This window comes from Ochotona princeps, chromosome 13 (genome assembly GCF_030435755.1).
Source record: "Ochotona princeps isolate mOchPri1 chromosome 13, mOchPri1.hap1, whole genome shotgun sequence".
Classification (NCBI taxonomy): domain Eukaryota; kingdom Metazoa; phylum Chordata; class Mammalia; order Lagomorpha; family Ochotonidae; genus Ochotona; species Ochotona princeps.
In genome coordinates this window covers 39,765,581-39,777,600 of record NC_080844.1, presented here as the reverse complement: position 1 = coordinate 39,777,600, position 12,020 = coordinate 39,765,581, and the positions used below count along the sequence as shown (strand labels likewise).

General features: G+C 45.6%; 1 protein-coding gene across 2 annotated transcripts in view; it reads left to right on the top strand.

Annotated features, from left to right (window-relative positions):
* The window catches only part of MYOF (myoferlin), a 144,501-nt gene extending 132,897 nt beyond the window's left edge, over positions 1-11,604 (top strand). For both annotated transcript variants that reach the window (XM_058671953.1, XM_058671952.1), the window contains 6 exons: positions 956-1,097; positions 3,101-3,200; positions 6,985-7,175; positions 8,484-8,593; positions 8,952-9,099; positions 10,478-11,604. In XM_058671953.1, coding sequence (XP_058527936.1) covers positions 956-1,097; positions 3,101-3,200; positions 6,985-7,175; positions 8,484-8,593; positions 8,952-9,099; positions 10,478-10,516 — 730 coding nt within the window. In that variant the 3' untranslated portion in view covers positions 10,517-11,604. The remainder of the gene's footprint in view (positions 1-955; positions 1,098-3,100; positions 3,201-6,984; positions 7,176-8,483; positions 8,594-8,951; positions 9,100-10,477) is intronic.
* Positions 11,605-12,020: the final 416 nt, after the last annotated feature.

The following is a 12,020-nucleotide window of genomic DNA, read 5'->3' as shown; positions in this document are numbered from 1 at the left end:
GATTTTATTTTTATTGGAAAGTCAGATATACAGAGAGGAAGACCTTCCATCCATTGACTCACTCCCCAATTGGCTGCAATGGCCGGAGCTGAGCCGATCTAAAACCAGGAGCCAGGAGCCTCTTCCGGGTCTCCCACATGGGTGCAGGGTCCCGAGGCTTTGGGCCATCCTTGATTGCTTTCCCAGGCCACAAGCAGGGAGCTGGATGGAAAGCGGGGCTGCCGGGACTCGAACCAGTGCCCATATGGGATCCTGGCGCATGCAAGGTAAGGACTTTAGCCACTAGGCTACTGCGCGAGCCTGCTATTCTTTAGTATGTGATATGCACCAGACGCAAGCAAAAGGCAATTTCTCCAATTTTACATTTGTTAGGTTGTTACTGAAATGAATTTTCATAGATAAGCATATGGAAGTAACAGCTTAGGTCTTCCTTGACAGTCTCATTAATATGATCACAGTAAATTTAAGAATAATAGGAAAAGGAAGCTGTAAGATTACATGATTCGTGCCTTTTCTGTTTGCTTAAGAAAAACTGGGAAAGGAAATGCTAAAATTTGGAGCTAACATATTCATTGAGCCTATCAGCAGTGATGACAGACACTAATGAATTATAGCTATGAAGACTTAAATCATAGCTTGAAAGCTTCAACATACCCAAAATAGAAGCTATGTTGTTGATATTTTCCAGAAAATTTCTTCTTAGCCCTGTTAACTGAAGTCTAAAGGGTTTCCTGCCTTGGTTTTAGAGGAATTATATTTTATTTGGCTACAACCTTGTTGGATGCAACAGAGTGCCTCCCTTTATAAATCACCCCCTGCAGCATAGATAACTGGAATGCACCCAAGATAAGTGCATTCATTCTGCCGCTCGTCACTCCCCTAATCACTGCACAATTTTGTGGCTAGATTACCTGTCAGTCACTTGAAGTTAAGTCTGTGTGCCTCTGCTTTTCAGCTGGATTCCTGGCAATGAAGAAAACAAACAGAAAACAGATGTCCACTACAGGTCCTTGGACGGTGAAGGGAATTTTAACTGGAGATTCGTTTTCCCCTTTGACTACCTCCCAGCTGAACAGCTCTGCATTGTTGCTAAAAAAGTAAGCTCTGAAATTCGCCAGTGGCTAGAGGAAACCATGGGTCTTCCTTAACTCAGCAGCCAAGATCTTAGAGTGTTGGAGCTGTTTGAGACTTTGGGGGTCACTGAGTCCAGCTCCCTCCTGGTGCAGATGGGTAATCTGAGACCTAGAGAAATGTAGGTACTTCCCCAGGGTCAAACAGCTATGACAGGTATTTGTGTAATTAGAGAGTATAAGGAATGCCATGTTCTTTGCCCTGACATAATAGCAATGAAAGAAGAAAAGAGTTTTGTGTCAATGCATATAGCCAGTCAAGAGTGTTTTTCTGTGATGGGAGACTGATTTCTTCTCATCATAGGCCACAATAAGGCAAAGGCTAAACATCAAAGTGAGGAAAACACCCCATTTACGTTCCTTCAGCATCTGTATTACTCTTTCAGAAGCACTTCCATGGGAGTTCATGGTTCTCATAGTTAATTAGTAAAACTTTCAGTGGCAGAGCTCAAGTCAAACTGGCTTATACCAACCACAACGGAAGTCATGCATTGGCTCCCATTATGTCTGACGCTGGCTGGGTTGGGCACATCAGGATCCCACGTGCAAGGGAGGTCTTCAGAAAGCAACTCCCCTTTCCCAACTCTGGCTCTGCCTTTCTCTGTGGGCTGCAAAGCCAGGACAGCTGCCAGCAGCCCCAGCTCCCACCCTGTCCTCTCAGCAGTGAGAGAATCACAAAGCCCAGTGGGGCCAGCCAGAGCTCTGAAAGTGGGTCTCTGTGTCAGCACCTGTTTAGGGTCTTGTACCTATCCTTCAACAAGCTGCTCTTGCCCAGGGATGTAGCACTCTGACTGGTCAGCTATGGGAGCTGTAATCAGCTCTGCCCACATTTCGCAGATTGGGAGGTAAAGTCTCCCAAGGAGAATGTGAGTGCATCTCTGAAAAGGGACCAGCAAGCTGAGGAGACAGTAACTGATGTCTCCTGAAGGTCACCATCCCATTGCTCCCTTACATCCCTTCAGCTTCCCCTAGCTCTTCCTGGTCCCTCCCCTTTCAGACCTGCCTGTGTCCACTGGGCCTGGCCCACCCGGGGCTGATGCTCTGGGAAGCACTCTTCCCTTGATGTGCAGGATAAATGCCTTCAGAGGGGATTTTGAGAGGCAGAGAGATACAGCATTATATCAAGGGTGAGGCAGATGCGGTAGGGTAGGGACTTGGAGTCAGGTCACCCTCAAGTGCCATGTTGTAGTACTTGGTGCAGTGACGCACAATGGATAGGCAGAAACAAACACTAATAAGGGCTTTCCCAGTGCCTCCAACTGGGCCTATTTGAGACCCACACAAGAGAGAATGCCTGGAACTTGAGAAACAAAAACACAAGGACCTGCCTTCTGTTTCATGAATGTTTGAAGGTTTCTCCCTCTGTGTGGTGTTAGTACTACTGGCTCATATTGTTTTGGCAGAGGTGAAAAATCAGAGGACCCTTACCTGCTCCTGCCTCCACTTACCTCCAGTGCGAGGGATCTGAGGGTCTTGGCAGATCACAAGCATGTAAATAGCTACAGTGTGTTTTTGAAAGCCAATGATGTCAGGACACTTTAAACCTGCACTGATTAAAGTGTGGAGTGTGAGCCCCAGTTCCCTCACCCCACAGACACCTGTGGGGGCAGGGGAGAGGAGGCCCAGCAGAGGTAACACCCAGTGGGTGGTACTGTGTGTTTGCCCAGGAATCCTGACTTTTGGAGGACAACCTGACTTGGCCAGAGTGATTTCAGCAGGTGGGGGCAATCAGAGGTGGCAGCAGGAAGTCACAGCAATAGGAAGTCACACTGATAGGAACATAGTAAGAAAGTTTGGGGATTTCCTGGGATGTCCTTTTTCTCACCCTGCTGGTGGCCTTGAGATGTCCTAGGGAGGCAGAAGGGGCCTTTCTTCAGACCCACAGCCCAAGGGGAAAAGCTATCCAGGAGAGTGCAGAGGACAAGAAAAAAGAGCCTGGGGCTCCATGTTGTCCCATGTTGTTGTTTTAGGAGCATTTCTGGAGTGTGGACCAAACAGAGTTCCGAGTTCCTCCCCGACTTATTATCCAGATATGGGACAACGACAAGTTCTCTCTGGATGACTACTTGGGTAGGTCTTACATTTGGAAATTTTTCTCTAAGAAATTGTACCTAGAATGAGTTAAATCACTTAAAACTTAGAGTTGCAAAAAGAAAAAAAAAAAACTTAGAGTTGCTTAAACCTCCGCTAATTGTCCGTGACGAGATGGGGGTACACCCTTGAACAATGTGGTTTCTCAGTGAGCACCATCCCTTCCATGTCTGCTGACAAGGCCTCTCCCAGCAGACCTTGCACCAGACCCCTCTAGGAAGAAAGATCCTACTCTTGATGCTGCCAGCACTTCCAGGCTGCCTGCTTTCTCTTCAGGGCACGTTGGCATCAGCTCTGACAGGTTACCCAGGTCTCCTCCTTCCCACTTCAACTGACTTCATCACTCTCCCCTCAGCTGCACCTTTCTTTTCAGTTTTCATCTAAGCCAGGAATATGCACCTCTCCTCTCATGGTGCCTGACAAATGATCATTAAGAAATGATCACAAAGAATATTCCCAGTTCTCAGGTGGAGCTTCACATTTCTATGTGGCTGCCACTTCAAGTTTTATATATATATATATATATATATATATATATTTTTATTACAAAGTCAGATATACAGAGAGGAGGAGAGACAGAGAGGAAGATCTTCCGTCTGATGATTCACTCCCCAAGTGAGCAGAACGGCCGGTGCTGCGCTGATCCGAAGCCGGGAACCAGGAACCTCTTCCGGGTCTCCCACGCGGGTGCAGGGTCCCAAAGCTTTTGGCCGTCCTCAACTGCTTTCCCAGGCCACAAGCAGGGAGCTGGATGGGAAGTGGAACTGCCGGGATTAGAACCGGCGCCCATATGGGATCCCGGGGCGTTCAAGGCGAGGACTTTAGCTGCTAGGCCACGCCGCCGGGCCCTGCCACTTCAAGTTTAAACCTTGACTGGCATCAAACTCAGCATTTCTTCCCTGATCTTGTTCCTGCTCTCCTCAAAAACTTCTCTTGTTGTTAGTATCTAACTGAGACAAGACAGAGAAAAATCAATCTTCCATTCATTGATTCACTTTTCAATTGCCTGCAACAGCTAGGCCTGGGCCAGGCTGAAGCCAGGAGTCAAGACTCTAGCCAGGGCTCTCTCCTGCAGTTGGCAGGGGCCAGCTGCTGGGGTCATCACCAGCTGCCGCCCCACATGCATTAGTGAGAAGGTGGAATTGGGAGCAAAGCTGGGATGAACACAGGCGTCCCAAGTAGCACCTTAATAACTGTGCCAAATACCTTCCCTTCTTCATGAACTTCTTTCCCCCCTCAGTTCCTTCTTTCTCAGACACCCAAACAAATGCACCTAGAGTCCTCTGTGGTTCCTCCCCCTTTCTTCTGTGTCCCAGCAGCCGCTCACTCCAAGCCATGTAAGCTGTTTGATTACATACACTCTGTCTCCTTTCTGTGGTTTCTGCCGCTGGCTAGTACAGGACTCATTTCTCTTAGCCAGTGGTTGCAGTAGTCTCGCTTCTTCCTTTTTGCCCACTGAGACATCTTTCCTTGCAGAGGAAATCCCACCAATATCTATGTCCTAGTTATTTTTTCACCTCCTACACCACTTAATGGCTTTGCCACAGTTGGCATTTGAGAAGAGGAGGAGGACCCGGCACAGTAGCCTAATGGCTAAAGTCCTTGCCTTGCATGCACCAAGATCCCGTATAGGTGCCGGTTCATGTCCTGGGTGCTCCACTTGCCTTCCAGCTCCCTGCTGGTAGTCCAGAAAAGCAGTCAAGAATGGCCCAAAGCCTTGGGACCCTGCACCTGCCCAGGAGGCTCAGAAGAGGCTCCAGGCTTTGGATTGGCACAGCTGTGGCCCTTGCAGCCACCTGGGGCAAGAACCAGTGGATGGAAGCTCTGTCTCCCCTTTCTGTAAATCTGCCTTTCCAATAAAAATAAATAAAATCTTAAGAAAAAAAGGAGAAGAGTAGGAGACAAACATGAGGACCCAGTGAATTAAGAAGCCACTTATGATGCCCACACCCCACATTAGTATGTTGGTTCAAGTCCCAGCTACTCTAAATTTTCAGTCCAGGGGCCTACCAGTGAGGTTGGGAAAGCAGTAGTGAGTGTTCCAAGTGACTTGACTTCCATGTGAGAGACCGGGATGGAATACCTGGCTCTTGGCTCCTTCCTGCCCCAGCTCAAGTCCCAGCTACTGCAGGCATATGAGGAATGAACTAGTAGATGGAAGAGTTCTCTGTGTCTCTCCCTCCCTCTCACTATGCCACTGAAAGGGAGATTAAAAGTGGACCAACAGGGCCTGGCGCAGTAGCCTAGTGGCTACAGTCCTCCTCTTACATACCCCAGCATCCCATATGGGCACTGGTTTATGCTCCCAGTTGCTCCACTTCTCATCTAGCTCCTTGCTTGTGGCCTGGGAAAGCAGTCGAGGATGGCTCAAAGCCTTGGGACTCTGTACCTCATGGGAGACCCAGGGAGGCTTCTGGTTCTTGGTTTTGGATTGGCTCAGCTCCGGCTGCTGCGGCCACTTGGGGAGTGAATCATCGGACGGAAGATCTTCCTCTCTGTCTCTCTTCCTCTGTATATCTTAAAAAAAAAAAAAAAAAAAAAAAGATTTATTTATTTATTTTTATTGTAAAGTGGAACAGCAAGTAACTATGCTAACTTATTAAGCATGTGAATAGTTGAATTGCAAAATACACAGGACTTTTATCTTACTTGGCTTATATTCCTTTGGAAACAAATACAGAGAAGACCATACCATAGTGTGTGGCTCAAAGAGGCAGATATGTTCTGTGAAAGGCATCAGGAAATGTCATGAGTGAGTGGACACCACTGTATGTGCTTGCACAAACTAGGACAATAGTGGCGTAACTCGATGATAGACTCTTATAATACCACTGTATTCCATGTGGTCATCATTGACTGCTACATCACTCTGCAGCACATGACTGTGTATATTTTAGAGTGGCTACTGAGCAGTTTCAAAATAGGGACACAACAAAAGCAGGTTTGAACTCAAGAAAGGCTAAGGTAAAACTGTGTTTGATGGCTCCATATGACCCCTGGCAGTTTGTGAGGCTGACTTACCAAAGAATCTGCGTCCCTTTTGCTGCCACTGTTGAAGGCCACACTCTTTCCATTCATCCATAGAGCTCGTCCCAGCTCACAGATGCCATTTCCTTGAGGAAAGGGCTCCCAGGATTTCCCCAGCTGGAAAAGATGTTTTCATTCATTGTGAAGGTTCACTGAAGAGTCAATTCCACCACAGAAGGCAGAAGTGCTCTCCAGACACCCTGGCCCCGGCTGGGATCCTTGGTTCCCTGAAAGGATTTTCTGCTGTTGAGTGGCTGTATGTGCCTTCTTAAGCTCCTGGTTCAGAGGCTATCCCAGGAGAGACTTGGAACACAGGAGGATCCTGGGACGTTCAAGCACCAGCTGGCTTGACCCCAAACCAAATGACCTCTCTATTCAAGGACATGCAGAATCAAAAAGAGCAAATTTCAATCTAGGGCCCCTGAGTATAGAGGGAATTTTGTCTTTAGATGCCTGATCATGTGGAGCTTACAGAACAGCTGTTTACGTTCATTCTTTAAGAAAGAAAACATAGTCCTCTGTGAGCTGCTAAGCAACAGATAGCTATTTCTTCTGCCATTTTCCAACCTTTTTGGAAAGAGTGTTCAATGTCTACCAGGGTCTCTTTCTTTTAAGCGCTCCGCTTCACCTATTCAGAACCACCGCCTCTATTCAAACCAGAACATTCTGTTCCTTTGTGAACAATGGCTGGTCCATTTTGATGCTTATCTGGACTTAATCTTGTTTCCTTGGCTAGGTTTCCTGGAACTTGATTTGCATCACACAGTAATTCCAGCAAAATCATCAGAGAAATGCAATTTGGACATGATTCCGGACCTCAACACCATGAACCCCCTCAAAGTTAAGACTGCCTCGCTGTTTGAACAGAAGTCCATGAAAGGATGGTGGCCATGCTACACAGAAAAAGATGGCTGCCGTGTGTTGGCTGTACGTGTAGCATCTGGTTGGGAAGTGTTTATTCCTTTTATGGTTTAAGTGTTGCTTTTTATCAATAGATTTATTCCAGATTAGATAAGGGAATGTTAAATTGGTTAAAACAGTGCCTGGGATTACCAAGGAAGGCAGGAGAAGTTGTGAGCTTGTGTTTGGAATTGACAGAGGTTGGAATGATCAAGAAGTTAGAGCCCAAGTGATTTCCTGGGTTTCTTTAGGAAATTCCTTCACCAGAAAGGTTGGTTTATGCTGAGCTTCTTGTACAGTTTTGTAGGGGAAACAAACATCAGATTTGAGCTTTCATTAAGGAGGAAGTGATGGGGAGTGCTAAATAAAATCATAGGTTGCTGCAGAAGGTTAGGGCAAGTTAAGGTATGTCTTGCTCTAGAAACATCAGTGCAGACTCCCTAAATCATGATGTGTCATTAATAGTTAGCATTTGTGACTAGTAGTTATAAACAATAACAAAAACTTTGAGCCTCAACCTCTCCATTTGCACATGAAGGCAAAATATAACTCTCTAAGGTTGCCATGAACATTACATAGGATTAGGCACAGAGAAATTGTAGAGTGCTACTCTATCATTCAGGAACCTGTCAGCAGAGAGTCAGTCGACTAATATACATCATTCACTATTCACTCAGCTAATATACATCACAGAGTTCCTGGAAAAATGAACCTAAAAGATAAGCTTATATGGTGCAGAAAATTTTGAAATTCATGCATAAAATTTTCATATGTTTAGACACCCCCTATGCATGGGTTTCAATTTTTTGCACCACAACAAAGTTCCCTTCTAATTCTGGTCTCCATAAACTTTTTGAACTACCCCAGTCCATGGAAAGCCTTCTAAGTGCCAGCCTGGTGGGTACAGTGGGGCAGTGATGGTAGGCATGGGGGGACATGGCCGTGGTCCTCTGGTGCCTGTAGTTAGTGTTTCGTGAATGTCAGCCTTTGTTGTTAGCAGTATTCAGGTTAGGCTGGCCCAAGTACAGTTGCAAAGCAAGGTGTATGAGAGAGCAAGAAGATTGATATGAGAAAGTCCAAATGACAGGGTGCAGAGGAAAAAAAAAAAAAGCAGGGAGGCAGGAAAGCAATTTGTCCTCTCAGTTTTCCACATGGAGCCAGTTGAGAAACACATGGAAGAGGAAATGTGATGAAACCTCTGGAGGAAAATTTAAGGCAATTTACGGATTGTTTTACAAGAATAAAAATCACTGCTTGGGGAATACTCCTTGGGTTGAAGTGAAAATATTTGTGAAACGTGATGTCATGTGTTTAACCTGTTCTGCTTTACTGAAGGGGAAAGTGGAGATGACACTGGAGGTCCTCAACGAGAAGGAGGCTGATGAGAGACCAGCCGGGAAGGGACGGGATGAACCCAACATGAACCCCAAGCTGGACCCACCCAAGTGAGAGGCCCTCTTTGTTCTCAGTCTCCTTACACCTACAGTCTGAAAGTACCCCCCTCCAAGTAGCTAAATGAAGTGGATTAGCTGTTGTCCTGTTTTTGTCCTTCATTATGGGTGATAAAGGGTGGAGAAATGGGTTATCTGACTTCCTTGGACCCATTCTCCTTTCCCACTAAACCCCAAGTGCAGGTTGCCTTCGGAGTGTTAGGAAGCTGTCACGTGTTAAGGGGCCTTCCTCCGCCAACTAAAAGCAACACTATCTTTTCCTGGAGTTATCAATGCTATAAACTATTCCTAGACTGCATTACACTCTGTTTGTCCCTCTTGAGCTGGGTAGGTAATATCATTTCTCTCACAGCCGACCAGAAACTTCCTTCCTCTGGTTTACCAACCCATGTAAGACCATGAAGTTCATCGTGTGGCGCCGATTCAAGTGGGTCATCATCGGCCTGCTCTTCCTGCTCATCCTGCTGCTCTTTGTGGCTGTGCTCCTGTACTCCTTACCGGTGGGTAGCCTGGCCCCTGGGGTTGGCTGTGTGTGCATGTGAGAGACAGGGAGTGCAAGCATGCATGCAGGAAGACAGAGTGCATCCATCAAGCTTGGCCCTTGCCGTTACGATCACACAGAGCCTGATACACCTGCTGTAAAACTTCAACTTTGAAAAAATGTAACAGGATGTGTCCTGTGATTAGAATTACGTTTTTAAGATTTCACAAAGCACAGGGAGAACTTTATCATCTGAAAAAAAAAAAATTGGTTTCAGGAATGCTAAAGGAAACCACTCAGTTTTTAACCAATGAATATCTAGACAATAGCCAATGTTTCCAACTGATCTTACTGCCTCCGAACTTTCTTGTTCCAAACCATCCTGCAGCCTAACACCCTGTCCTAGCATTCAGGGACCTCCACAAACCAGGACTCTGCTCCAACTAGAGAGCTGATCTTCCCTTCACTTCCAAGCACTTATTACCTTCACCTGTCTGGATGCCTTTGTCAGTATTCCTCAGCCCAAATTTTATCAAAACCTTATTCAAGTCTTTGTCATGTATAACCTCCCTCTTAAGTTTCCCCCTCATCATCTCAATCATACATGGTAGTCCAGTCAGAGAACTAATGAAACATCTACCGTGTGGTAGGAATTAGGATAGAGCTGTGACAAAGGCATAGTTTCTGCTCATGAGAAAACAATTCATACATTAGGAAGAAGGCAGCCTACAAACAAGCATGTTCCTGTGGGAGTCCAGACATTACAGAAACATGAAGAAATGACACTTGAGGCCCAGGACTGAGGAGGGTCCCACCAAAGAGGAGGCTGTTAAGCTCAGGTTTCGGATGAAGAAAGGATAGAACAGAGGAAATCAGGCAGGACAAGGTTGGCAACACTACCTCTGCACTACTCCAGCACAAGCTACCAATAATACAGATAATTTTACAGTTAGTAGCGGAATCATCCAGCCACAGTGGAGAGGTTTTGTATCAGTCTGCAGTTTTTTAAACAGAAAGATATATACACTACTTTCTTCTTGGATAGGCAAGTCTGTCTTCACCACTTGAAATACTCCAGTTAATCATTTTTCCTGATTAGGTTTACAGCCATAAATTCTAATAGTTTATCATCCAGTGGGTAAAGCAGCACCCCTCCCCCGAGGGATACTTGGCAGTGTCTGGAGACATTTTGGTTGTCCAATAATTGGATGGAGGGGAGGGGCGGTAAGGAGGACAGGATATGCTGTCAGCATGCAGCGTGGGGAGGCCAGGGACGGTGTTGCACCTTATGCAGTATGCGGGACAGCCCCCAGTGAGAAAGATGCGTGCAGTCCCGAGGAGCAGCAGTGCCAGGCCTGAGAGACTGACTGAAATGCTGTCACCCGTTTCCCTTTCAGAACTACCTGTCAATGAAGATTGTGAAGCCAAATGCGTAATGCAAGCACAGGCTTCTTGTCAAGGGTCACCCAGCAGCGAGGAGGCCCTGCCTGCTTCTGTGGACCATGATCGAGTGAGTTTGTCTGTGTGTGAGCCTGCAGCCCAGCGGTGTTCATACCACTTCACCGAGGCCTGTCAGTCCCTGGAACTGATCTGGGAATGTGGTGCCAACAGTATATATTACTCTGTTATTTTTTGAAGTATTGAACATTTTCTAAAGTTTTAACAATGTTTTCCAAGGTGGCTGGTTCCATTTAAAAACTGTTTTATATGGTTCTGTAACTTAATTCTGGAGAATTCTTGAAGTAGAATTTGAAAGTTGCTCTATTATCGTATACTTGTTATTTGTAGTCAAAGAAAAGAATTGTGCATTACAAAAACAGAATAGCTAAAGTTATTCATGCATGCAACCAGTTATATTTTATACGGAAAAATATCCCAAGATCTATTCAACATCTGTGATGAATGCAAATAGAGACATTTTGCCTTTTATGTGCTGTTTGTCGTATCTGTGGGCCATTTTGGGAAGCAGCCTCTAGTTCCCTGGTCTCAGTGGAGGGCATACCACTTGGCCATAAAACCTCCTCGTGTACTGACAGATTCTGGACAATGGTCAGATTGCAGTTAATGTAATCAACAATAGAAGCTAATATAAGTGCCTTATGTGTACTCACTCATATAATCCTTGAGGCAACCTTGTGAAAGTAGGGAAAACACAAGACTGAGGGGAGCAAGAAACAATGATGCTTTTAGACCTTTAGATAAAATTTGACTGCAAAGATTGTGTTGAAATCATTGCTGAGCTGTTTCACATTTCAAATATTTTAATTCCTTAATGTCCTGCCAAAAATGCTAGTACTCAAAGTGTCCTCAATCTATAAAATGTTTGAAGCTTAATGGGATCATGCATGCAAAATATCTTAACTACATCAACACCCAGCAGGCACGCAGACATGCTAGCTTCAGGTGTTGGATTAGACCTGTTGAAGACGGATGTTCTAGTGCTGAAATTAGAACTAAGATTCGTTCCCTCCAAACCAAGAGAAACAGACTCACTAGACAGGAAGGAAGCAAAAGATAAGGCTGTCTCCTACCTTCGCAATACTCATAGGGAAGGAAGGAGGGTACCAAGCTCAAGGGGCAGGACAAGAAGCCACCTCTTGCCCTCCAGGCCATACTGTACAGACTGATTGGTATATGTGTGGTTGGAGCAGGACACTTGGACTGTTTCATTAGAATGAAGGTTATTCCATTGGAATAGATCTTCCTGTTGGAAGAGGCAGAATGGAATATGGCTCTTCTTCAGAGCAGCCAGCTCTTCATGAGCTAGATTCCAATCATCCATAATCTTCCAAGTGACAATTAGGCTCTCATATTATACCTGTGTACAAACAGCTATGCTGACAGCTTGCTACAAGTGTGATTGAAGGTCTACAACTTTTACTTAATTTAAGGAACACCAATGAAGCAAGAGAGATGGTTTTATTTAAAACAGAGTTCTCT